Raw genomic sequence first — 27,795 nt, forward strand, 5'->3', positions numbered from 1 at the left:
TTGAAGGCTATGCTATCACAACATAAGTGCTGAGGGGTTATCATTAAGCCAGAAAGCCTTAAAAAATGGCACCAATGATATACTATATGTATCTTGTCTGTCTAGCTAGGTTTCAAGGGCTCATCATCAGGTTTGCTACAGGATGAGGAATCTTTCTGCCACATCAACTGTCAAAAATCATCTACTGCATGAGTTTCATCTACATGTAGGAGCTATGACATACAGGATGGAAGGAATACCGCGCCCCCACCCTCCTACCATAGAACCCTGATGTATTAAAAAGCTATTTTAAAGACAAATATTTACAAATGGAGTAGTGATCATTCATTTCCAGCTCAGTTTCAATGAACAGATCATATATGCCACACAATAAATTTCTTCCTTTAAGAAATAAAATAGATCTGCCAGCCTTGCATTTTCTGTATCCTTCAGTCATATAGGTGACTATAAAAATGTTTCTTTTCAAATATTTTGTATGGACCATTTCTTTCTTTCTTTTTTTTTTATGCTTGGCAACTTTTTATTTTTTTAATTATTTTTATTATTTTAAAATTATTTGTTTTCAGTTTTCAACAATCACTTCCATAAGTTTTAAATTTTCTTCCCCTCATGTCCCCTTCCCTCCCCAAGATGGCATGCAATCTTATGTGGGTTCTTCACATACATTCTTAATGAACACATTTTCACATTAGTCATATTGCCTAGAAAGAATTAAAATGAATGGGAGAAACCATGAGAAAAACAAAAACAAAACATAACAAAAGAGAAAATACTCTGCTTCATTCTGTGTTCTGACTCTATAGTTCTTTCTCTAGATGTGGATGGTATTTTTCATCATGAGTCCATTTTAGGTCCTTGTATTGCTGTGAAGGGCTAAGTTTATCAGATACAGTCTGCACATTGTGACTGTCGCTGTGTATATATAATGTCCTCCTGGGTTCTGTTCGTTTCACTCAGAGTCAGTTCATATAAATCTTTCCAAGGCTTTTTGAAGTCTGCCTGTTCATCATTTCTTATGGCACAACAGTATTCCATTACATTCATATACCACAATTTGTTTAGTCATTTCCCAATTGATGGGCATCCCCTCAATTTCCAGTTTTTGGTCACCACAAAAAAGAGCTGCTATAAATATTTTTGTACATGTGGGTCCTTTTTTCCATTTTTATGGTCTCTTTGGGATACAGCCCTAAAAAAAAGTATAGCTAGGTCAAAGGGTATGCACAGTTTTATAGCCCTTTGGGCACAATGTATGAACCATTTCTTTTGGCTTGCTTTCAATGCATGTCCATTATTGTCATTAAGGTTTTCTAGGGATAGGAAAGTATTTGATGAATAGGAAATATAAGAATGAAATGTGTAATTCTAACCAGGATATTTTGGCATATGAAATCTCTCTTCCTAGTCGCTTAAAACATTTTTTTAAATTTAACTTGAGATCTCAGAAACTTTCTCAGGAAACACAGTTCTGAGTATATTACCCCTGGACATTTTGTCTGGTGGTTATCTGAGAAATATATCCATGAAATATGGATTGGGTTGGTTAAATATGGATTATATATATTATGTATAATATTATCATTATTATATTATATATTATAGATATAATACATATTATATGTATACTATATATGATATATGATATATAATTATAATATATTATAATATAACATATAATAAATAATAAATATTATATATAATATATTATTATTATATATATTACATATATCCATAATACATACACATGCGCACAAACATCACATATGGATGGTGGTTAAATACATCCATTTGCACATTCTCACTATGGTTCCAGTACTTTGAGGCAACTAAAAAAATGGTTTCTTGAAATAAGGTATTCAAATTTTGTTTTGTTATTCTCTTTGAAGAGTCCAGTTTTTTGGGGGGAGGAGGAGGGGACTATCTTTCTGTCCTCTATTTCACAGATAAGCTTTTTAAAGAAAATAGTGTATAGCAAGAAATGATGGACAGGAAGACTTCAGAGAGGTCTGGAAGGACCTATATGACCTGATGCTGAGTGAAAGGAGCAGAACCAGGAGAACATTGTATACAGCAACAACTACAGTGTGTGAGAAATTTTTCTGGTAAACTTCGCCCTTCACAGCAATGCAAGGACCTAAAAAAATTTCCAACAGATTTTTGAGGCAAAATTCCTACCACATCCAGAGAAAGAACTATGGAATTGTATCACAGAATGAAGCAAACCATTTTTTCTTGTGTTATGTTTTGTTTTGTTTTGTTTTGTTTTCATGGTTTCTCCCACTCATTTTAATTCTTCTATGCAACATGAATAAGGTGAAAATGTATTTAATAAGAATGTATGTGTAGAACCCATGTAAGATTGCACGCCATCTCAGGGAGGGAAGGGGGAGGGGGAGGATGAGGTGGGGGAGGGAGGGGGAAAATCCAAGATACATGGAAGTAATTGTAAAAAACTGAAAACAAATAAATTATTTGATTAAAAAAAATTAAGTTAATGATAACAAATGATGAATACATAAAAAGTATATAGCTCATGTGATCTCAATTTGTTGTTTTTTGACCTTTTGTTAAGATTTCTTCTTGTATTATTGAATGTTTAATTCCATTTCATTCTTTTTTCAAGATGCTCCTTGCATTTTTAAGAATTTTCCATAACTGTTCTAAGCTATTTATTCTTTAATACCCTCTTCAGTTTTATATTGGGTCTTCCAATCAGCCTCAGAATTCTTATGGCCACTCTGTTCTCTTTTCTGGCATTTTGGTTGTAATTATTATTGATTTACTTTCTACTTCAGAATTTTATCCTACTTTTCTTTCACCCCATAGTTTGTCTTCATTGTACCAGGAGTCTTTATTTCCTTGCTCATTTCCTTGATCTTTGTGTTATCTGCACCCCTCCATTAGCTCCTGAATTTTGAGAAGTGGATTCTGGATGAGTCACTTCCTAGAAGACATCCTGCTAGATTACAATAGACATTGAAGTGATTGGTAAAGGTCCTTGGTGAATATATACCTCCAACTTCTATTAGTCCCAGACTTCACGTGTCTTTAGAATTACCAATACATGGAGCCCTTGGTTTGGGTGGAGAAGGATTAGGTAAGGGATCAGAACTCAGAGAGGAAAGGTAATCAGGAGCCAATAGCAGTGATTTACGTTGGGATGATTAGTGAAGGCTCTGGTTGATGATAACACAACTTGATGTTTATTTTAGCCTTCCCCTGACTTTGGAACAATTGGAGATACCACCACATGGAATTCATTGCAAAGGGTCTAAAGTCATGGGGAAGGGAGATAAGAAGGAACAGAAAGACCAGAATGTGGAGATCATAGCATATAAAGAATGGACAGTTGGTAACAATTAGAAATAGAATGACTGGTGGAGGATAACTCCACTTGTTGCCATTCTCACCTTTCATCTGTTTCTGGAGCCACTAGGGCCACCTTTACTTCCTGTCAATCACTGTGGTAGGATAGGGTGGGTGGGCACAAAAAACTCAATGAGGAGAATTTTTTCTCCTTTTTTTATTTATATAAAATACATTCTTTTTTCTCTCCTGTTTTGGAACTCCTTTCCCGTCTTCTTTTTCTGATCGTCTCTTTGCTTTATTTGAAACATCTTATTGTTTTGAGGGAAAGCGTGAATAAGATACATTTTAGTCTGGTATCTTGCTGAAATACCTATATTTGAACAAAACATTTGATAACATTTACAACATTATAGTTGTGGAAAATATGGAGACATATCAGCTAGATGATAGTATAATTAGGTAAGATTATCACTCTTTGGATGAACATACCCAAATTATGGTATTAGTATACCATATTAATATGATGCGGTTAATATTAATATTAATGTGATTAATATTAATATGATGTGATATATTAATATGAGTGGTGATTAGTGAGTTTGTATTAACTTGAAGAAATATCTAGTAGAGTAGTCAAGAAATCTATCCTTGGCACCCAGGTAGTCTATGAATATCTATTTCTATTCAATGAAATTGGATGAAGATGAAATGAATATATTTATCAAATTTTCAGATGATAACAAAGCTGATAATGTTGAAGAATGGATTCACATATTTAGAGCTGGAAGGCACCTTATAGGTTATTTGGTCTAACATTCTCATTTTATAGATGGAGAAATTAGTGTTCACAAGGGTTAAACAGTAGTGGCAAATATGGGATTTGAACCCAGGCCCTCAGATGGCAGATTCTGTGCTTTTCTCACCATACTACAATTTAAAGAGATACATACTTTGTAACCCTTCAATTTATAGATATGTCAGTTACAGTTGTTGCTATTACTGAAAATGATAGGCTGAATCTAATAAGATTGAATTGAAGGAGAATAAATATAAAGATTTTCATTTTATTTTAAAAAAATTAACTTTACACATATAAGTTAGGAGAGGCATAACTAACTAGAAAACAGTTAACCTGAAAATGATGTGAAGATTTAAAAGTACAGAACTAGGAAAAATGGGTAGAAATGACAGTGTTAGATTTCAGAAGAAATTTCCTTAAAAAATTAAGAATTATTAAAAACCACCAGAGCTGAAGGAACCCTGCACTTTTTGGTGTCAAGGAACATTTGAGATGGCTGCAGCCTCAGGGAAAGGATCGATATGAAAAGCAAAATCATTTACTGTAAGGACATCGCTAAATAACCCATACGCTATCAACTGGAGTACTTTGGAAAGAGATGATACGTACTTCATATTACAGACACTGGAAGAAAGATTTAAACATGTTGGACTTCAAAAGATTGAGAATTAAAAGAAGAAAAAACAGACTTTTTCAAAAAGACAAACCAAAGAAAAGGGTACTGTGGATAATGATGAAGTTCCAAAGAAAAAAGAAACAGAAATCAGCCAGAAAGTACCAGGATGGACTCCTGTGCATATCAGGAGACAACTTGCTATTGGAATTAATGAAGTTACCAGAACTTGAGAGAAAAATGAACTTCTTTTGGCTCTAGCGTGCAAATCTGTCAAACCTGCTATGATGACCTCCCACCTGATCAGCTGAGTGTCAGCAGAGATGTACCTGCTTGCCAGGTTCCTCGCCTTAGTGATAGCGTTGCACCTGTTATTGGTTTAAAGTGTGTTCTAGCTCTGGGTTTCAGAAAAAACATCGAAGCCTTTGCTGACGAACTAAAAGCCATAAATCCCAGGGTACCTAAGTTTATACGTGCCATGGCTTCAAGACAAAACTAAAGATTCCCTGGAAGATACAGAATGTGAAACTTCAGAAATGCAAGATCCAAGTGTTTTAGAAACCTCCTTTGAAGAACTTACTAAAAATAAGCGGAAACTTGTTGAATGTCAGCAAGATACTTCTACTGTAACTTTACAGCCCCTAAAAATAAAGAAACTGATTCCAAATCCCAATAAGATAAGGAAGCCACAAAACAATAAAAAAAAAACAACACTGTAAAATAATGTGGAATGTAACTTATAAAACATTCATAATTAAAACTAATTTCTAAAAATGGAAAAAAAATTAAGAATTATTCAAAAGGTAACTTCTTCAGAAGATAGTGGATTGCTCCTCCCTGTAGTTTTTCTTCAGAAGATATATAGCAATTTGTTGGTGATATTGACGAGGTTCTTAGTTACACATTATATAAATGGCCCCTGAAGTTCATTTCAACTCTGAAATTTTATCTGTGGTTGTAAATTTTGCAAATCTTAAAAGTAATATTATTATGAAACATTAGCCAGTTTTTTTCTTCTCCTAGTACTCCTATTATTAAAAAATATCTCTAAACCAAAGACTTTTAAAAAAAACAGGAATAAATATGTCAACACATATTCACCTTTACCTTCCTTATTTCATCTCACAGAAATAATGAACACTTATTAAAGTGTTATGTCCAGTTCTAGGTTCAAAGAGTAATATGAAGAAGCTAAAAGAAAAAGAATAGAACACTAAACATAAGGTAAAAGACAGAAAGATCTGAAAAAGGATGTAAGAACAGTAAGTACTCTACTTGTGGAAAGGATGGTTAATAAGTGACCTTAATAAAAATGTCTTCGTAAACAAACACTTATCAGGTGAAATATCCAGTATGGCTATTTTCCATCTATATTAGGGAGAATAAAAAGACATCGATTTCAGGTATAGCAGAAAAGAAATGGGAAGAAAAGGGATTTATTTGGAGAAAGAGCAAAGAATCTAAGTTAGTAGTGGAGGTTAAGGAAATGTTTTTCCTTACATAGTTTTAAAAGTAGAATACTTCCATTTGGACCAATTTTTAGGCAGAATCTAATTTGAGAGAGGAAATGGTCTAGATAACCTGTCCAAATGTTCCAATAGGATTACTATATAGATTTAGACAGCTTTTCTTTATCATTTTCTTACAGCTATTTTATTCCTTTTTAAAACTCTTCCTTCCAGAACAGTCACATCTACTGAAATTGTACTTTTTTCTGTGCAGAGGTGGGAGTTAAGTAGCAGTAGGTTTAAGAGTCTGAGTCAGTGCTCTCCCTTTTCCCCAACAGAAACTACATTTTATACTTTACAGATATTCAGTTAATTGCATCAAGTTTTATACTGCATTAGCATTGAAAATAGGGGGGAATACAATCCATTGTGGTGCAGTAAAGTGTCGAGTTTTAGGGTTCTTGAATGTTTTGTCAGCAAAATGCAAATTCTGGCAAGTTGAAAAGGTTCTGAGCATCACTCTAACTTCAGGTCATAAGTGTGTTTGACAAAGTGTCTCATGCTATCAGATAAAACAGAGGTGTGAGCTAAAACAGAGATGTCAAACTCCCCTTGCCAAGAGCCAGTGTGGCATCAACCAGATTAAAATATAATTAGGAGATGTTTAACAAAATAAATAAAAACATAATATGACACAGACAATGTCAATTTGTGGTTTTCTAAGTCAATATGCTGTCCACATGTATCTCTTTCTATTTTAATTTGATACCACTGTGCTAAAGCATAAAATAGGTAGATTTTGAACCAGTTGAAGGATTTGACACAAAGATTAGTCATTAATGTTAGCCTGGGGAAGTATATCCAGCGGAATGGCCTAGGAACCTAAGTAGCCTTGCACTCTTAATTTTTATCAATGACTTGTAAGATGGCATGCTTGTTAACTCTGCAAATGATACCAAGTTTTGAGGGCTATTTAAAGCATGAATTACACAGTCCAATTCCCACAAGAACTCAATCGGCCAGAAGGATACTCTTTATCTAATGAGATGGCATTGAACAGGGATAAGCATAAAATTTTACAGTAGGGGTCAGAAAAATCAGTTCCACAGGTATGGAGGGTGGGACCTTGTGGCCAGACAGCAGTTCCTGTGAAAAAGATCTGGGAACAAATAATTAGAAATTAAGAAGATGTCCATCATTTGGAAGAATGAACAAATACATTAAGGAGTCTTTGTCATTAAAAAATGACAAAAGGAATGGTTTCATAGAAATAACTCTAAGAGTACTTGAGTGAACTGATGCATAGTCAAAGAAGCAAAATGGGGAAGCAGTCCATGTAATGATTTCAAAAATACAAAAGAAAACAACTGTGAAGGACTGACAAGAAATAATGTTTTTTATATCTTGGCAGACAGATGAAAGGTATGATTATTTTTTTAATGAGGCAATTGTGGTTAAGTAACATGCCCAGAGTCACACAGCTACCGTCAAGTATCTGAGGCTAGACTTGAACTCAGGTCCTCCTGAATCCAGGGCCAGTGTTCTACCTATGGCACCATCTAGCTGCCTCTTCAGACAGATGAAAACTGACATAAATTCTCAAACATTTTCAGTACATGCATGTCCACACATATGCCATCTTTGAGCTGAAAAACTTATTACAAGGGAAGGATTTTATTTTCCTTTGGAAGGCAGAGAATTGTGGGGGAATTAAGGGAATAATGATAATGATAAAAAAAGAAGAAACAAGCATCAATTAAAATTAAATATTAAAAACATGCGTAGAAGAAAGGAGAGGGAATTTCAGAAGAGGACTTAAACAGAGAAGCATTGGAACTCATGCTAAGTTTAAAGAATACATAGATGTGTGTATTTTAAAATCCAAACTATGTAATAGAAATTCATGGTGTCATATGTAATATTCTTTTCCATTCTTTTTCTAAGAAAATTTTAATTTAGTGATGTTTGTAAAATTTACCATAATAAAATGTTTGAAAAATAAATGGCTTTAGTGGATCATAATAGGTGGGCTAGGACCACTGAAAAAGTTAATGCTATCCAAAGTTGTATTAAGAAAGACATAATGTCCAGAGTGAAGGAGGTAACAATTCTGTGCTCTACCCTGCTCAGGCAACATCTTAAATATTATGCTCAGTTCTGGACAACATGTTTTAGGAAGAACGCAGACAAATTGGAATATGTGTATGACCAAGATGGTGATAGGACTGGAGAACATACCATGGGAGGATTGATTAGTGAACTGGGAAGGTTTAGCATGGTGAAGAGAATTAGAGTGGACATGACAGATGTACTCAAGTATTTGAAGGGCTCTCATATGGGAGAAGAGACTATACATTTTCTGCTTGGCCTCAGAGGATAGAATTAAGAGAAATGGATGAAAGTTTCTGAGCAGACTTAGATGATGTGAAAATAAAAACAATTTTTTAATCATTAGAACTCTCTGAAAACATAATGGGCTGCTCTCTTCAGTGGATGTTTAAGGCAGAAAGTGGATGACCATGTCTTAGGAATATTCTGGATGTTTTGTAAATGTCCTCCAAGCTCCCTTTTGACTTTTTTTTTTTGAGTATAAGAAAGACTACGTATCTATAGTTCATGGAGCAGCCTTACATAAGTCTGGAGAGGCTCAGCTTACCACCAAAAGGTTAGCCACCAAGCTAGTTTTTGGCCTCGTTCAATTGTGAAATTACTAAGGTGAGGAGGGGTTTTGATCTGCTTAGTGGAGGGAATGCTTACATGAATGAACTTGTGGGTATTTAAAAATACTACAGTTATATCTATAAGCTTATGGTGGTGGTGGGGGGGAGTTGAAGAGACATGTGGAGGTCAGACATGGACACAAACAGGAGAGGACAGCTGACATGGGAGGGCCTAGGGACAGACACACGGCACCCAAGCATGATCTGATGAAAGACAGACACGTGGGAGCTGGACACATGAGCAGGTAGGTGGAGCAGGAGAAAGGTATCTTCTCTCAGTGTGATGCCCTGGTGGCAGTCTCTCTTTCTTTTTTTTTCTTTTACTTGGAGCAGTTTAGGTTTTTGAAAAAGTTTTTTTGTGGGGATAAGGGAGGCTGCTGAGCTGAGGGGCAGAAGGGGAGAGAGAGAGAGACAGAGACAGAGACAGAGACAGAGACAGAGACAGAGAGAGCAAGCACACAGAATTGTACATTAAAGTTAGTTTTTTTTAATGTGGATTTCTTTCAGAATTCTTTTTTTTAAAGTTGAATATGTGTAATGCAAGTGTATATAAAGTGAGAACAGTCTGTATTTGGAAATAACTTGTAAGTTTTTGTTTTCTCTATGCCAAACACTAACAGTTTCCGCTTGAATTCTGAATAGATGCTTTTACATAAAAAGCAAAGGAAAAAACAACTGAAAGGAACCTTCAGAAGCCTTAGGACTTCTATCGTGTTACTATAGCACACATTCCATCCTACATACAGAGCAACTAATATTCTTTTATAAGCCATCTGAGGAAAGCCAACTTTTAGATCTTGTGAGTCTATGAGATTCTTTTGGGTCAATATGTCAATTTCCAATTGACATATTGTCATGGGAATGAACTTTAGGAAAAAAAAAACAGCCCTAGTTAGTATCTTAGCAAACTAGTCAAGCATCACCTTGCCCTCTTTGCCTTTAAGGCAGAATCAAGTATACCAACTTGGAAGTCTACAGCCAATTATGCTGACATACTGAAACTAAAAAAATGATGGTGCCTCAACTACCAATGTGCCACTACCACAGAAGCAGATTAGGATCTCAAATTCTTACCGCTGGAGCTGCTAGCAACAGCATTAATCCACAGGTAGAAGCCCTCTTTCCCAGCCTATCAGAGATCACACCTGCCAAGATTCCACCTGAAAAAAGAGAAAAAGATAATTGAAGCATACTGTTAAGAATGTATGCTTCACATGGAGCAGCTAGGTGGCCCTGCGAATAGAGCACAGGGCTTTGACTTAGGAAGACCTGAGTTCAAATAGTTGTGTGATCCTAGGTAAGTCACTTAACTCCTATTTGCTTCAGTTTCCTTATCTTTAAAATGAGGGTTATAATAATGCCTATCTCTTAGGATTGTTGTAAGAATAAACTGAAACAATAATTGTAAAGCACTCAACACAGTTCCTGACACATCTTAAGTGTTATATAAACGTTAGCTGTTATTATTAGCTATCATAGAAAGACTAAACAGGGTCTGAAGTCTGACCATTCTTATGTGTAGGTCACCCAACCTAAGCCTGCCACTTAAATCATTCTACTTTTAACCTTCTGAAATTTTTGATGATTAATGGGTATGTTGTGATAACTTATTTCTTATTAATATATTTTAATCATGTTCTCATTGATTACTTAATTAGCTCATTCCAGTTCATTAAATAATCATAATTTAGTTAGGAAAAAATTTCCATCAGTAATATTCTTATTTCTCTAAATCTAAATATTAAACTTTTAGAACTTTTAAAATCTATTAACATGTAGAATCAGTAAGAAAGCAAAGATATATATAATCATTCACACTATTTTGGCTGAGACCAGTGTCACAGACTGGATCACTTCAATCCTTCAGCATAACAGTATGTGTATATGATTCCTCTTCCCTTGTCTGGAAACACAATCTCAATTTTATTTGTGATATTAAAGTACAAGTCTTGAAAGAGTATTTGCCCTCAAGATAAAGATTAAATTTAATTTCTTAGAAAGTATACCAGATTAGTCTTAGTGTAACTCAGGTTTCAAGTCACTTGCATAAGACTTCTCATTGATTATGAGAATGATGAATCAATGCTGGGTACCTACATGAGGCAGAGTTGCCACAAGAGCTTTAGAGAGGGAGAGACATTCTTCTTGCTTCCTGCTTCAAGAGAGGACACATATGGTTTCAGAGTCTCTTCAGGGAGAGACCCATGGAGACAAAGAACCTATGGGGGAAATAGCTTCTCAACATTTCCCTAATTTCTAGCTTTCTTCCCTAAAGATATTTGGGGAATTTTCCCTTGGATAAAACAGGGTTCTCTCTCCCTTGGTTAAGCGATGATATCTCACTCCCAGAGGGAGAGCTCATTCACTCTGTGTATTGTCTGGTATATTCTAATCTGTATACTTTTTCTGTTCTCCATTTTTATCTGCTTGGAGAAATGGGTGTAGACATTATTATTTGGGATAGTCTTTTATGTAAATTGCATGTGATGGGAAGGTTGGGGTTCCCCTACCCTATAAGAAACATCAACCAGCAAAGTAGCTCGGACCTAAACAATAATTCCCCTTGACTAGCAATATTTAGGTGGAGTTGTAAAGCTAAATGAAATTTTAGCCTAATTGGTGGTGCAATAGATAGAACATTGATTCTAGAGTCAGGAAGCCTTAAGTTCAAACCTGGCCTCAGACACTAGCTATGAGGCACTGGGCAAGTCACCTCATCTCTGTCTCAGGTTCCTCAACTATAAAATGAGGATAATAATAGCACCCATGTTTCATGGTCGTTATAAGGATAAAATGAGACAGTATGTGTGAAAGTACTTAGCAACACAATGCCTGACACATAGTAGGAACTACATCACCTTCCCCGTAGTACCCTTCCTTCTTAGGGGAGAACAGAGCAGGCAGGTATATAACTCTTTCTCCTGATCCTTGCAGGCAGAAATTGGTCTTTCCAGAGACATCTCTCTATGCCCCATTAGCTGCATTTAGAAAACTCTTATGAATCTACCCCTAATGTATTTGGGCAATAGACGTGGCCCATGTACTTGAATTCTCTTCACGCATTAAGGGAAATAGTCTTTCCAAAATATATTGTACTCACCAGCCCCTCAAAACTCTTCATATAATTCTTGTTAGGTTATATGGTTTCTTGCTTATGTAGCACTTGTGGAGTTTCTCATTACCCCCTTCCTATCTGAGTTCTCCACAGATTCCTCATAGATCTTCATGGACTCTTTTCTTCCCTCCTAATATTTAATCTCTCCCTGTCTAATGGTTTCTAAAATAGATTTTTTCTGTCTATGAACATGCTCAAACTTTCTCCATCTTTAAAATACTGTCATTTGTTTCTGTCATCTATGCTAGTTATTGTTTTATATCTTTTTTCTCAGCTAAACTTGAAAACAGTGTCTACCCTTGCTGCCTCTACTTCTTCTCCTCTCACTCTTTTCCAGACTTTGCAATCTGGCTTCATCATTCAAGTGAAACTTCTCTCTACAAAGTTACCAATAATGTCTTTTAACTGTTAAATCAAATGGCCTTTTCTTGATCCTTATCCTTCTCGACCTCTCTGTACATTTGACACTACTTACCACCTTTTCCTCCTGAATATTTTATCCTCCCTGACATCGCTCTTTTTTTTTTTTTGTTCTCCTTCTATCTTATCTCATGGTGTATTCTCAGCTTTTGCTGGATTTTCATTTACATCACTCCCACCAACTGTGAAAGACCCCCAAGATTCTGCCCTGGGTCTTCTCTCTTTTTTTCCTTTGTAATTTCTCACTTAGTGATTTCATCAGCTCCCATGGTTCAACTCTCATCTCAACTCAGAACTGATCCATATATCCATATTTCCATCCTTAGTCTTTGTCTTAAGCTACAACTCCAAAATACAAACTGCTTTTTGGACATTTTGAATGGGACGTTCCACTGCTAATGTGTACTTATGTCTAAAATAGTACTCATCTTTTCCTCATAACCCATCCCCTTCCAAACTTCCCAGTCATTGTCGTGAGCACAGCCGTATTTCTATTCACCCATGTTCACAACCCAAGTGTCATCCTTAACTCCTTATTCTCATTGACTCCACATATCTAATGACTTGAGAAAATGTATTCCTTTCTCAGCAACATGTGTCCTATACAACCTATTTTCTCTATTCATACAGGCTTCATTATAGTATAGACCCTCATAATTTTTCACCTAACTGATTATAAGAGTGTCCTAATGGGCCTCTCTAACTCAGACCTTTCCGCACTCCAATCTTCTGTCCACACGGCTGTTGAATTGATTTTTCCTAAAGCTTGAGTCTAACCATGTCACTCTCCTATTCAATAAACTCCACTAACTCCCTATTACCTCTAGAATGAAATATTAATTCCTATCTAGCATTTAAAGCACTTTGCAATCTAGAAGTCCTATAAGACATTACTATCCTCCATATACTCTATGCTCCAGCAATATAGTTGTAGCCTATTTGTTCCCCAACACAACACTCTATGTCCCTTCTAATTGCCTTTGCACAAGCCGTCCGCCATGCCCCTCCCTCTCACCTCCACTCCTTAGAATCCTCAACTTTCTTTAAAAATCAGTGCCACAGCTGCTAGCACCTTACCACCTAAGTTTACCTGGAACCTACTTTGAATGTGTTTTGCACATATATGTGTATGTGTATATACATATATGTGTATATATTATATATACATATGTGTATGTATGTATGTATGTAGTTATACACACACATGTCTGTCTGTCTGTATGTATGTAGTTATACACACACACAAATGTCTGTATGTATGTATGTCCTCCTGAGTATTGGGACTGGACTTGTGATTTCATAGATATAGGAAACTCCCAGGTGAGAGAACTCCTTTTACCATTGCAGGCTACCATCTTTTCTGGAATTTCTAATCTTAATAAGCTATGTGGAGCCCTGTGAGATAAAGCAGTTTCCTCACAGTCATAGCCAGTATGTATCAGCTCACAAAAATGGATGTAGAACACTTGTGTCTGATAGCAACATCAGTGACCCTTGTCTGTCACTTGTCTGTAGTTGGGGTAGAGTAGATTGAAGAACAGGCAAGTTAAGGCACTCAAGGAAACATCAACATGTATGTTGAAGTCCGCTTGCATTAGGGCAGGAATTGGTGGTGGAGAAAGACTGTCAATCATGCACCAAACTCATTGAGAAAAGAAGGTGAATGTCCTGGGCATCAGTAGAGAAAGGCCAGGATTTGCAATGGTGGATCAATTTGGATAGAATGAAACTCAAAGGAGAAGTGGCTGAGTGATGATGGTAGAGAAAATCTGAATGTGGAAAAGAAGTGCAAAGATTATTCCAACTACACCCACCATGAGCAGTGACTTAGAAACAAGGCACTAGAAAGGATGACCAGGGCTGCAGGGTCAGCCCAGTGAATCAGCTCCTAGTGAGTGCTAAATGACTGATTGGACATAGAAGGGAAAGGTATAAGTGAAAGAAGGTTTGTCCATCCTGGAAGATTTGAATTCAAGTCCACTTGTACTGACTGTGACTCCTTTGCTAGTCATTTACCTTCCCAGTACCCCAGGCAACTCTAAGATAACAAGCTACAGAATACTTCTAGATTTGCCTTGGTAGGAGACATCCTCACTTGGAGTTCCCTACATAAATTAAATCACCAATCATTCACTCACAAAAAATTAATGATGATGAAGTAGCTTAAGATCAATTGTACTGTCTAAGAAGGATAGGCAGGTAAATGGTCAGAAAAATGAAACCAAAAGAGTTTATATTTTCTTGTACATTTTAAGACAGTTAGATGCTCAGTGCCAAGACGACCAGAGTTCAAATCTAGCCTCTGACACTTATTAGCTGTCAAACTCAAATAGAATTGAGTCCCCTGAACTATATACATAAGGATGCCTGAGGCCCCTATATTTATTGACTTAAGATGGAAAGCTATCTGTGTTTTATTGCATTTTTATTTATTTGTTAAATCTTTTCTGATTATATTTTGATCTGATTCAGGCTACACTCAGGAGTGCTATAGGTCTCCAACTGTTTGACATCTCTGCTTGGGGTCACTAATAGTACAACATTTTTATTATTACCTGGAATGTCACTAAAAAAATTGTATTTGTGATTCCTCCACACAGGGAAAAAAAACCAACCTCTCTCCCTCCATCTATTCCCAACAGTGTTCTGTTATTCTTTCCTTTTTTACTTCCCTTTTTATTCTTTCTACTAAACTTATTGGCTAGATACTCAACCACAGCTGACATTTTATCACAATGTAATCGAAATGCATTTTCTGAGAAATGGAAGGGACTTTTTAAATCATCCAATCTAATCTCCTCATTTGGAAGATGAGGAAAAAGAGGCAATGAATAGCCCAAGTTCATACTACCAATTAGTGACAAAGAGGGGTACGAACTTATTTCTCAGCTCCTAATTGAGTGTTATACTGTATCTTGCCAGTTTCTTCTGAAGACATATGAAGACAAAGTAGATTAGATCTTATATTTTGAGGTAGTAAGACACTCAGAGTTGTTTTAGATGTATGTTGGGTGGGAACTGCTTTTGACTTTGGAAAAACATTAGCCCTTTGTATATAAATCCTCAAAACAGATGAGGCATGAATATTAAATCATCTGTCCTAGTGGAACTTGGAATGAAATATTTGTAAAGCACAGGAAATCAAACACCCACCTTCACTTCTTGTTCTAAGAAACCCTACAGAAAAATCATCCCCAAGACTATCTAGGTATTCCTGATACAATCAAATTAAGAGACTAGTTCAACAGTACAGGATCTCAAGAGAGATATTCACTGCTTTATATTAAAACCAACACACAAAGAGAGACCATAAAATGTCTGCTAGCTTCTGTCCAAAAAGGGGAAAACCCAACAAACTTACCAATGATTCCACCAACATCAAATAAAGTGGAGAGATCCCCAGCTTTTTTGGCATCAAAATGATCTAGTTAAGTGACAAATAGAAGATTTGATTAATGTGATGACTTTCTTCCAAAAATCAAGGGGCAAAGTCATAAGAAGGGAATTTTTCAAAAAACAATAGTTAGAGCTATGTGTATTTTCTTGATTTACAAGTATGATATTGAAATTAAGAATATATTACTTATCACAATATCTTGACTTATTCAAGACTACATCTTTATTAAAACTACCAATATAAGTTACAATGATTTTTTTAAAATGTATGTTGTATGTGGAGGTATAACATCAGAGTTAGTTACTACAAACAACACTAACCAAAGGAATAGTTCAATTATTAACCCATTCTCAAGGGCTAGTCTCATAGTCCCGGATTCATTAAATATTTAGTATTCCAGATTCACACTTAAGTGGCTCTAGCAATGCCGTTTATTCTAAGACTAGGAATCAAAAGTATCCTAATTCCAAATTGATGCTGCATCAGAATGATAGATGCCTTAAGAAAGAAAAATATTTCTAACTCCAGTAAAATGGATACTTACCTACATTTGTGATATAGAGTGGCAGCCAAAACAGAAAAGTGTAGCTGACCAGCTTGGCAAATAACAAACAAAGAGAAAACTCTATGACTCCCTGAAAAACAGAGAAAACTAATGGTATATTTTTTATTTTGCATTTTCATCAGGTTTATGTAAATTTACTAAGCAACATTTTATTTCCCTCCTTTAATAATTTCTTCTGAGGTTGGTTTTGAAAGCACTTGATCTATAAATCAGAATAAAATAAATCAAAACCTAGCACAATCTATCCAAAGAACTGGATCAAGCAAAAGATAATATATACTAGCATAGAGCTCGTTGCTGTTTTTAAGGACCCAGTCCCAATATCGTTACAGAAGATTGTAAGCCTGATTTTCATCTCAAGTAATTATGAAAAACCTGGCTATCAGTAAAATATGTACAGTCTTTTTTTTTTTATTGAGAACTAAGTCTATTTATTACGTGTTCAACAGATATTCTATATTAACTTTGAATTATTTAGACAATTAAAGCCCCCCCTCCATTCTGCATTATTTTGCTAACAGTTTATCACTATCCCCTTTCACTGCCAAACTTTCTAAATTTTTTTCCTGTACTTGATGCCTCCATGTCTTCCAGCCACTAAAATTTGGCTTTTGCTGGGACTGCTAATTGAAAATGCTCTCTCATAAACCATTAAAAATAAAAAAGAAAAAAGAAAAAAAAGAAAAAAAAAAGAAAATGCTCTCTCAGATGTCATCAGTGACCTCCCAATCACCAAATCCAATAAAATTTTTTCAATTTTTATTACTTATCCTCCTTGACCTCTGCTTTTTTTACACTGATAACCATTTACTCCTACTGGAAAATTTGTCCTCTCTTGGCTTAAGAAACTTCTGATTCTCTCCCTAGCTCTCTAACAGCTCTTGGTTCACTCCCTCAGTTTCAAGTATTATTTCCATGCAGATAACCACCAAATCTTTATCTCCATTTATGACCTCTTTTCTGGGCTCTGGATCCATATCTCCAAATACTAAAGGACATCTCCATTTCAATTTCATATCCAGGACCTCAAACTCAACCTTTCTTCCAACTTCATTATTTCATCATTCACCCAGTTTTCTTTGGGATGGTTTCTGACTCTTCTTTCTCATATCTCATATCGAATTAGTTATGAAGTCCTGCTGATTATATCTCCCCATCTTTCATATTCATCCTCTCTTTTTTATTTCTACTTCTATTACTCTACTATAGGACTATATTACTTGTACTATTTCAGTAACCTAACCATAGATCTTTCATCCTCCTGTCTCCCCCTACTCCAATAGTTTTCAAGTAACTGACAGATTAATTTTTCTAACGAGAGATATGGTCAGGTTACTTCTGCTCAAAATATTTAGTTGTCTCTGATTGTCTACCAAATAAACTTAAAACTTCTTTGCACGGTATTGAGGGTCCTTTATAATTAGGCACTACTCAGCTTTATTTCATTTTAGAGAGGCAATTAAGTGTTGTGGAGAGAGCAGGCTTAGAAGTCCAGAAAACCTGAATTCATGTTTTATTTCTGATACATGGTAGCTTCATGACTGGCCAATTCATTTAATCTGTCAGTGCTCCAGGCAATTCTCTACGGTCAAGTTGCTGATGACGGAATGACTTGCACTGGTGGAAGTTCCTCATCTGAATTTCCATATACCAATGAAATCAGAAGCCTAATCTTATCTCATATTACTTCCCGTCATTCACTCACTATTCCAATAAATCATACAATTCTCTTTCCTCAGAGTATGTTTTTGCTAAGACTATTGCTTTACGTCTGCAATGTCCTATCTCTCTTTTCCTTATTGAACTTCTACAAATCTTTAAAAGCCTAATCTACATGCTATTTTTCTATAAATCCACTCCTGGTTGCCTTCTAACTTCTTCTTCAAACATTATACAAAACTTCATTTTTTACGCTGAAAGTGTACATTTATTTTATAATACTGCATGCTGTAGTTTTAGCATCTGTGTCTTATTATCCTGATGAGCTATAAGCTTCAAGAAGGGTTAGGGTTTTCTAGATTTTGTATCCCACCCCATTGCCTAACAGTGCTCTCTGCATAATATATTCCTAATAAAAACTCCCTGAAAGAATTACAACCCCAAACCACACATATATAAACAACTTTCTCTTCTCCCTGATAAGACCTCAGTTCTCACCCCTATATAATTATATACAGGGCAACTGGAGCTATTTATCAGATAGTCTGAGTGTGGATCAATAAAAGACCTACAAATAGTTGTCTAGGTATTGAAAGATAAGTGTCAAGATAGACAATTATATTATATATGTGTGTATATGTGTGTGTGTGTGTTTCAAAGCTATTTAAAACTATTTCGTTATTTAATTATTTCACAGTATTCCCCTTTATATGAACTAGGTTTTAGTCTAACTGAACCTCTAGCTATTCCTCCAACTTGACTACAATCTCCTGCTTCTATACACAGGTACAGATTCAGATCTTATATTTGTAATGCCTGTTCTCATTCCCACCTTTTAAAAGCCTTATCTTCCTTTAAGGCTCAGATCAAATGTGGTCTTTTACATATCTTTTACTGACCCCACTAGCTGAAAGCATTTTCCATCTTTGACTATTCTTTGAGTACTACACTTGAAGTTCTTTGTCTGGCTCACTATATCTTGTATTCATCTGTAAATATAATAATATGCCCAGTCGACTATAGCATCTGGGACAGAGTTCCTGTCCTCTCCCCATACCTTAGCACCTTATTTCTAAGGCTTAGTACTTAGGCACCCAGTGCCTAGCATACAGGAAGTAGTAATCATTTATAAGGAAAATAGTAATGAGATATCTGGTTTCAATTGGCATGAACAGAATTTTCTCTCTCAAACAGAATATTTTATGTTTCCCCAATCTATGTTCATGTTTCCTCACTTTTGAATGCGTTAAATTTCCAAGGGGAAGGGTAGAACCTTTTGAAAATTTTATAGAATATTTGTAGAACAAAGCAATGTCCTTTACCATCTAATTGCTTCTTTTGAAAAAGCACGTTAGTCCTCCATGTGTCATCTTTGCCTTTGCTCTTTTTCCCCATCCTACAGTTTACAATATTTGAATAATATTTAATTATCTTTTTATTGGTACCTGAAGTTCCTGTTGGTCTTGTCAAATTGCTTTAACAAAAACAAATTTAAGCCACCAGGAACTCATTCTTTGGTATCTGAGTAATTCCCCTCCTCCCTATTCCCTTGTATTACATTCTTGGAGCTCCTCAGTAGCAAAAAGTTGCTGAGATTTAAAAAAGAATGCTGCTTTGCCTCATTATTCCAATGAATTCCTCACATGCTTCTGCTGGAATTTTCTGTACTTTGCTGATAGCAGGAACCTTGTTCAAAGAATGCATAGCACACGACGAAGTGTGCCAAGGGAATCTGAGAGTATTTATTAGGCTTCTATACTTCTTAAAACATCTCTTCGATGGTTTCTTGCTGTAGAACTTTTTCCTTCTTAAATTTATCCAGGACTTCACAGATTCACACACCTTTCATTAGCACTCTAAGATGGCAAGGAAAAATTAGCCTGACAAATATAAAACTGTTGAGAATTTAAGAAGTTTCTTACTATTTAAACCAACACTCTTATGCCCCTTTTTAAGCATTAATAAAATTAAATGTCTATCTCTATATTTGCATCCATGTGGGTGTTTCTATATCTACCATACCATGATATTCTAAATTGATTTTCTTTGCTCTATATAATTTATAAAATATAAACTTTTTTTTAGTAAGACAAGCAAAACTGTTCATCAATGTGTATTATAAAATGATATTAGAAAGTAGACACAAAGAATACATTTTTATCCCTTCTAGAAAAACACTCACAGGTATTCTCAAGGCACCTAGGAAACTGATTGCTGCCATCCCATTTCCTCCATCACCATGTAGCACTGTCACAAACTTTGGTGGAATTGTACCATTTTCGCCATCTGATAACAAACTCTGAATCTCTGGATCCTGTTTAGAAATTCAATTTAAAGAAGAAAGATATTCTAATTAATAGTTATCAAACACCGATTCTGTCATTCATATTCCCCTCAAATATCTCATTATGGTACAGAGGTGACCTCACCTTTTTAGAGACTATTCATGTGGAATTTAAAGGTTAAAAGGTTTTAATAGCTGGGAGGTTGAATATGAGCCTATCCTGTGTGTCCTGTTCTCCAAAAGAAGGCAACCTGAATGGTGGGCTGCTCAGCACTGTCAGATTGGATGGAGTATAAATTGTGCTGTTGGAAAATGTAGCAACACTGATGAATGGATCTTCTGAAAACTAGAGCAAACACTGGCTAAGGAAGTAGCCCTTTCTGTGTCAGAATATTTTTATAATGTTATGTGTGATATCAGAATAGTTCTACAATGCTACAGATCTGTGATTTCATCACTGTAGTTACTCTCTTAAATCATGAAGATCATGACCAATACACACACTTATCTTTTGAGACTCTTCTCCATGTCTTCCAGTAAATCCTCCATTGGGGTTCTACCCAATATGTTGTCAGTCTTCCTCTACTTAGCATTGTGTGGGTACAAGCAGGATGCACACTAGTTAGACCTCACTTTCACTGTGATTAACCCACTTCCTTTTCCAGCTATATATTTATAAGGAAATATCTTTTGTAACACTTCTTATTGAAATGCTGCATCCAATTCTCTTCTATTAGGAATCTTTCTTTTGAGCTTTCGGTGACTTAAAAATTAATTTTTTTTTTTTAAACTGTGAAGTCAATGCTTTATAGCAATAATAACATTACTGGGACTTTGTGAGGACTTTGTTTCAAAGAGTATTTTGGCATCATTAGCTGATTTTCCAAAGGCAATCCATTAAGCTTTTAAAATTTCAGTCAATTAATTTTCCATCTAACAAGATTTATGTATTCATGGAACAGATCTATGAACTGTCCATTTCATTGTACATCAAAGTTTAGAAAACACACTTTCTTCATTCTTAGTTTTTGCCATCTGGATAGGCAGGCAGAATTCTTTTGCATAACTATGGATCTCACTTAAGAGTCTCGGTATTAAGTCCCAGTATTATGGGACTTAATGCAAGATCCATCTGTGGCTTCAAAGTAGGCTTTTAAGCTTTTCACTGATCATCTGGGAATACCTCCAAAAACATACCTCTTCCAAACGTCCCTATTTCAGTCAATGACATCATTATTCTTTCAGTTTCTCAGGTTTATCACATGGGAATCATCCTCAACTCCTCACTTTCATTTAGGCTCTCAGATGGTTTCAGCACTTCCCTAATTTATCTCCCCATCATATTGTCTTTTCCCACTCTAGTCTATCTTCCACACTGATGTCACAGCGAGGATACTTAAGCCCAGATTTGATCATTATTATTCCCTTTCTAAATAAATTCCAGGGACTCTCTATTGTCTCTCTGATTAAACACTAACTTCTTTGGTTAGCTCAATCAACTCTAGCTGCTTCCTATTTCCTCAGGATCAAATAGAAACTCCTCTGTTTAACTTTTGAAGCTCTTCCTAACATGACTTCAACCTATCTCAATAACCTTATTGTTCATTGTTCCCCATCTTATACTCATGATCCGGCCAATCTGACCTTCTCCTGTTTCTCAGATATGGCACTCTTATCTACTGTCTCTGGGACTTTGCACTGACTGTTTTCTATGACAGGAATATTCTTTCTCCTCACTTTCCCCTCACAGGATGCTCTCTTCCATCAAGTAACAGATTAAGTACAACCTTCTACATGAAAGTTTTCCTGATTCCTCCAACTGATGGGTCATACTCCTTAGCTATTTTGTGTTGAGCTACTTTGCAGTTACTCTTTTTATATTCTTGACTTACACATGTACTTGGTTTTTCTTTGTTTATAATGCAAGTTCCTTGAGAAGAGGAACTGTTTTATTCTTGGCATTTGTATCCCTATGCCTAGCACATGATGAATGCTTAATAAATGCAGTGGTTGATTGAACTCCTTAGACAGTAGTCTTCTAATAGGATCCAATTTTTCTCAATAGTTTTCTTTTTTCTGTTAGACCTGTAATTTCATCATTCCAGAGAACTCCCAGAAAGCTGTAGAGAACTTCTACTACCAATGTATACTATTAGTTATTATGTAATTTATTGTTTTGGAGAGTTTTCTAGAATACTAAGAAACTGTGGTTTGCAGAGTGTCACACAGTCCATCACACAGACTGTCTTTGCACTATCCACATAGTGCTAGGCTGCCTCTGATAATCTTGTGTAATTATCTTTATGAAACATTTATTACAAATAAATAGTCTTTTAAAAACATAATTTGCATATATTTAGTTCAATATACATTTATTGAGCCCCTACTATGTGCAAATCATTCTGTTAGGGTACAAGGATGAATAAAACATAGCCTCTCTCAATCTCTCTCAACTTAGCTAAGCTGCTATCAATCAATTGCAGAGGCTTCACTCTAAATCCTTCTTAACTTAACACCTGCCAGAGTTTGAAATTAAAAAGACAAGGTCTCACACACACACACACACACACACACACACACACGTGTGTGTGTGTGTGAGTGTGTGTGTGTGTGTGTGTGTGTATGTTGCATTGAAGCATTACAGTACAATGTGGAAATAATGTATAATGGAGGAAATAGAAAAATGATGATATAATTAAACACAGGGAATCCAGATAATATGGACACCACTAGGGTACCCAGCATCACTTCTGTCCTAAAATCCCTAAGAAGACTACTCAGCAAAACTGAGTATAATACTTCAGGGGAAAAAAATGGCCATTCAGTGAAATAGAGGACTTTCAAGCATTCTTGATGAAAAGACTAGAACTGAGTAGAAAATCTGACTTTTAAACACAAGAATCAAGAGAAGCATGAAAAGGTAAACAGGAAAGAGAAATCATAAAGGACTTACTAAAGTTGAACTATTTACATTTCTACATGGAAGGAAAATATTTGTAACTCTTGAAACTTTTCTTAGTATTGGGGTAATTGGAGGGATTATACACACACACACACACATATATAGATAGAGTGCACAGGGTGAGTTGAATAGGAAGGGATGATATCTAAAAAATTAAATTAAGGAGTGAGAGAGTAATATATTGGGAAGAGAAAGGGAGAAATGGAATGGGGCAAATTCTCTCTCATAAAAGAAGCAAGAAAAAGCTTTTTCAATGGAGGGGAAAAGGGGAGAGGTGAGAGGAAAAAAAGTGAAGCTTACCTTTATCACATTTGGCTTAAGGAAGGAATAACATGCACACTCAACTTGATATGAAAATCTGTCTTACACTACAGGAAAGTAAGGGGAAGGGGATAAGTGGGGTGGGGGAGATGATAGAAGGGAGGGCAGCAAATGGGAGGAGGGAGTAGTTAGAACACTTTTGGGAAGTGACAAGGTCAAAAGAGAGAATAGAATAAATGAGGGGTAGGATAGGATGGAGGAAAATATAGTCTTACACAACATGACTATTATAGAAGTCTTTTACAAAACTACATATGTATAATCTATATTGAATTGCTTACCTTCTCAGTGGGGATGGGTGAAGAGAGAGGAAGGGAGAGAAGTTAGAATTCAAAATTTTAGGAACGAATGTTAAGAATTGTTTTTGCATGCAACTGGGAAATAAGAAATACAGGTAATGGTGTATAGAAATCTATCTTGCCCTACAAGAAAATAGAGAAGATGGAGATAAGGGAAAGGAGGGGTGTGGTAGAAGGGAGGGCATATTGAGGGAAGGGAAAATCAGAATGCAAGGTGTTATGGGGTGGGGAGAGAAGAGAGATGGGGAAAAATTTGGAACTCAAAATTTTGTGGAAATGAATGTTGAAAACTAAAAATAAACAAATAAACAAAAAAGAAGAAATAAAATAAGTATTTCCATAACATAGTAAAATAGAAAAAAAAAGATGATTTCACAAAAAACTGTAAATCTATTATGCACAACTTGCTATTCCTTTTAAATATATAATAAAATTATCATGTAGCTTTCAAAAAAAAATCCCTAAGAAGAGAATATTAGCAATCCTCAGAAGTCAGCATAGTGTTTCAAAATGGTACAGAAAGGTCATCATTTGTAATTTAAACACTAATTAAATAAGTATAAACTAAAGTTAGTATTTATTTCAAATTTTAAAAAAATCTTTTTTTTTTCATTTCAGGATTTTTACTCATTTAGAATAGAAAAAATAACCCAACCATACTGAGTCACACAAAGTTGCACAAAGGCCCAAAATACAGCACTATTTAGGAGATATAACATGTTGACCTATTCCTTCTTTAAAGACAGAAAACTGTGTTCCAGTTTAAAGGTAAATTAGTTAAATCCTTACAGTTCCTAAAAATCATAATAATCTACTAGGTGTTACTTTAAATAGCTCCATCTAAATATTATGGCAATACTTAAGTATGTTATAAGGAAATGTCTATCCTTAGTATTAAATAAAGCAGTAGCAGTCAAAGCGAAAACTCTCATCTTTTATTATTAGGTTATTCCCTTGAAATCTGACCAACTGATCAGAACATTTAAATATTTGATAATCAGGATCACTTTCAGATACAAATCACCACCAGCACTCTACGGATGCAAGTTTCAGAATGTGTAGTAGCCATCACACTTAAATTTCCTTTACAGATGGAATATTTGCAAGTATAAATGCAGGCTTGTTAAGTTTATAAATCCTTTTCAAGTTTCCCACTTAAATGAAAACACAAGATGAAAACAGTCTAGAGTAAGCAGAATTAAGAGCTACTAGCAAAACCAGATGAAAACATTTTAGAATTGCAAATGTACTTTGGACCAGAGTTGTCAAACAATGCAGCTCAAACTAGTTTAAAATGTAATTGGAACATATTTAACTAAATAAAAGCACAATAAACATTGATGATATTATATTTTAAAATGAAGTCACTTTGCAGTCAGCAGAGTTCCTTATGTATGGTTTCTAATTGAGTTTGATACCACTGTTTAAGATAACTGGTTTTTAATCTAGCCTTTAAAGAAATCTTATAGCTTCACCTGATTTCCCAACCAGAGATAAACTCTTCCTCCTATTCTATATAATACTTTTGTATATTGTGAGAAAATGATTTGTGATATTGTTCAGGAAAAATGATTATACTTTTAAAATCAAATCCTAGAATGTCACCTGACCCCAGTAATTCTCTAGGAATGTTGGAGGTGACCACAAGATATTTTGGATTCTCCCAGGAGCATTTATGTTTTGGATCCCCACACACAGAGGTTATGTATAGGATCCACTCAAGCTGGTGTTTTGGACTTCTTTGTGTTTCGGCTTGTCTCAAGTTTTATTGGATGTTTTCAGTACTCATATCTATCTCAATCTACCCTGGCTTCAAGCTGCCCTCTCAACAAAGTAGTTTAATTGTGCTCTTGTGGTTTTATGGTTGGTATACAGACACCCTAGTCTAAATCCTTTATAACGTAAACCTTCTAGAATCTGGACAAGAGGGAGCTACATCTCCTTTCTAGCTAGCTACTCTCTACCAAACAACCTAACAAATTTCTTTCTTAAAACTATTTCAGATTTTGGGGTTCATTCTCATAAGCAACAATATCTATTATGGGAACTTAGCATATTCTGTCATGTGTTTCTGTACTTGCCTTATCCCTTTCTCTCTTCCATTGTAATTTCTTGAAAACTTTTTGAGGACAAGAATATTCTTTCTTCAACTTGTGTCTTTTCTCCAGAACCTGAACTGAGTGCTTATTGACGGGAGTATGGTCCTGTCACTATAGATATCTGTTGAATTAAAAATTTCAATCTGCCAAATAAATACAGTAACTCACTAAGAAACTGATTTTTCAGTTACAGATTTGGGAAAGACTTGCTTCAGGGCAGTGAGAAAATATTGTATAATTCTATGAAAATGTCCCTCCTTTTTGACTTACCAGATTTTTGCTATTTTCCTTGGTGTACAGAATTTGTTTTTGCACTCTGAATCTGTTGGTACCATTCTCATAGCCTTTTGAGCTCTGAAAAACAAAGTAAAACATTGCGTTCCACATGTTAAAAAACAATTTTTGAACCAAGAAACACAATTCAAGCCAAACTTACTCTTTTTACAAAGTGATATAATGGAGAATGATGTAAGAACATTAAGCACTAAAATGACCAGTAGTATAAATATATGATCATGAACAGAAAATAGAATTTAAAATTTGTCTGTGTATATTGGAGAGGGTGGGAAGAGTAGTTAGAGTAAGTTAAAGTCATCTTATTTCAATAGATGAATCATCAAATGAATATAGGGTGTTCCTGACATTGCCGGACATCGCCAATCATCCACACCCTCTTAAGCTTTGTGTCTCTTGTTCATGTTGCACCCTTCTAGTAGATCTGTCTAATATGCCAAGAGTCTTCCTCTAGATCTATTTATAATTTGTATGCAACAGTGCAACACTTGGTCTGTTCATCTGTAATCCCTCACTTTTGCAACATGAATTACCTCTTTTTACAATCACATATTTTCCTTAAAAAAGTTTTATTATAAACTTACTACCGTCAATAAAACAATCAAATGAACATATGTAACATGGTTCAAAATCTCACTGAAAACTCCTAGCTTTTAACAAGGCATAATAAAATGGGTTAACAAACTCCTGTTTAGTTCCCAAGGACAACTTGTTATTTTCCATGTCTGATGCCGTACTTTGGATTAGTATAGAGTCACATCTCTAAGCATCTACTCCCACTCCCATCCCATGATACATTGACAGACAAAGACAGATGACACATGAAACTACAACAAAAAAGCATTTCATAAAAAAACGTATAAAGTAAACCTGATTATTGAATCAAATTGCAAATATTTTCAAAACTCTCCCTTGATCTCACACATATTACTGAGCTATATTACTTTAAACTCAAGGCACCAGAGTTACAGGTCAGGGTTTAAAAGTTTCTTTTTCTGGTCACTTCCCTTTCTCCCTTAGTACAGTAACAACAAGTGTTGAAAGCTTGGGAACCAAAGCTTTACAGTGTCTAGGCCAAGAAAATACCTCTTTATGTCTTTCCCCTCCATTTCAGCCTGTGTCAGCCTGGCTTTTCCAGCCTGTTTTTGTCCTCAGCACTCACCAATCATATATTTTCTAATTAATACCTTTCATGTCACTTCTATGTAGGTTATCACTAAAAATATGTTACCTTTTACTTATAAGTAAATCTTGTGTCTCACCCTTTGCCTTTTAGGCCAATTACTATTTTCATACTTTGAAGAGTGTCATGTTCCAAGTTTTACAACCAAACATGCAGAATAACTGTGAGAATAGTTAGTTAGCTATGAAACTCCCTGTTTTCAGCCTCGCCGCTCTCCAATTTGTCTTTCAAAAGTTCCAAAATAATCTTTCAAAGACAATATTTTGATCATATCACTTTCCTTCCTGAAAGTTCTCCAATGGCTTTCT

The 27,795-nt window shown here is 35.3% G+C and overlaps 1 protein-coding gene and 1 pseudogene across 3 annotated transcripts in view; one reads left to right on the forward strand and one right to left on the reverse strand.

Moving 5' to 3' along the window:
* SLC37A1 (solute carrier family 37 member 1) overlaps window positions 1–27,795 on the reverse strand; it is a 136,009-nt gene that overhangs the window by 18,732 nt on the left and 89,482 nt on the right. For all 3 annotated transcript variants that reach the window (XM_072614878.1, XM_072614876.1, XM_072614877.1), the window contains 5 exons: window positions 26,281–26,364; window positions 20,228–20,359; window positions 16,366–16,456; window positions 15,786–15,848; window positions 9,964–10,049 (listed from right to left, as the gene is read on the reverse strand). In XM_072614878.1, coding sequence (XP_072470979.1) covers window positions 9,964–10,049; window positions 15,786–15,848; window positions 16,366–16,456; window positions 20,228–20,359; window positions 26,281–26,364 — 456 coding nt within the window. The remainder of the gene's footprint in view (window positions 1–9,963; window positions 10,050–15,785; window positions 15,849–16,365; window positions 16,457–20,227; window positions 20,360–26,280; window positions 26,365–27,795) is intronic.
* LOC140503865 (ribonuclease P protein subunit p38-like) lies at window positions 4,524–5,440 on the forward strand (annotated as a pseudogene).

Source organism: Notamacropus eugenii, chromosome 5, assembly GCF_028372415.1.
Source record: "Notamacropus eugenii isolate mMacEug1 chromosome 5, mMacEug1.pri_v2, whole genome shotgun sequence".
Classification (NCBI taxonomy): domain Eukaryota; kingdom Metazoa; phylum Chordata; class Mammalia; order Diprotodontia; family Macropodidae; genus Notamacropus; species Notamacropus eugenii.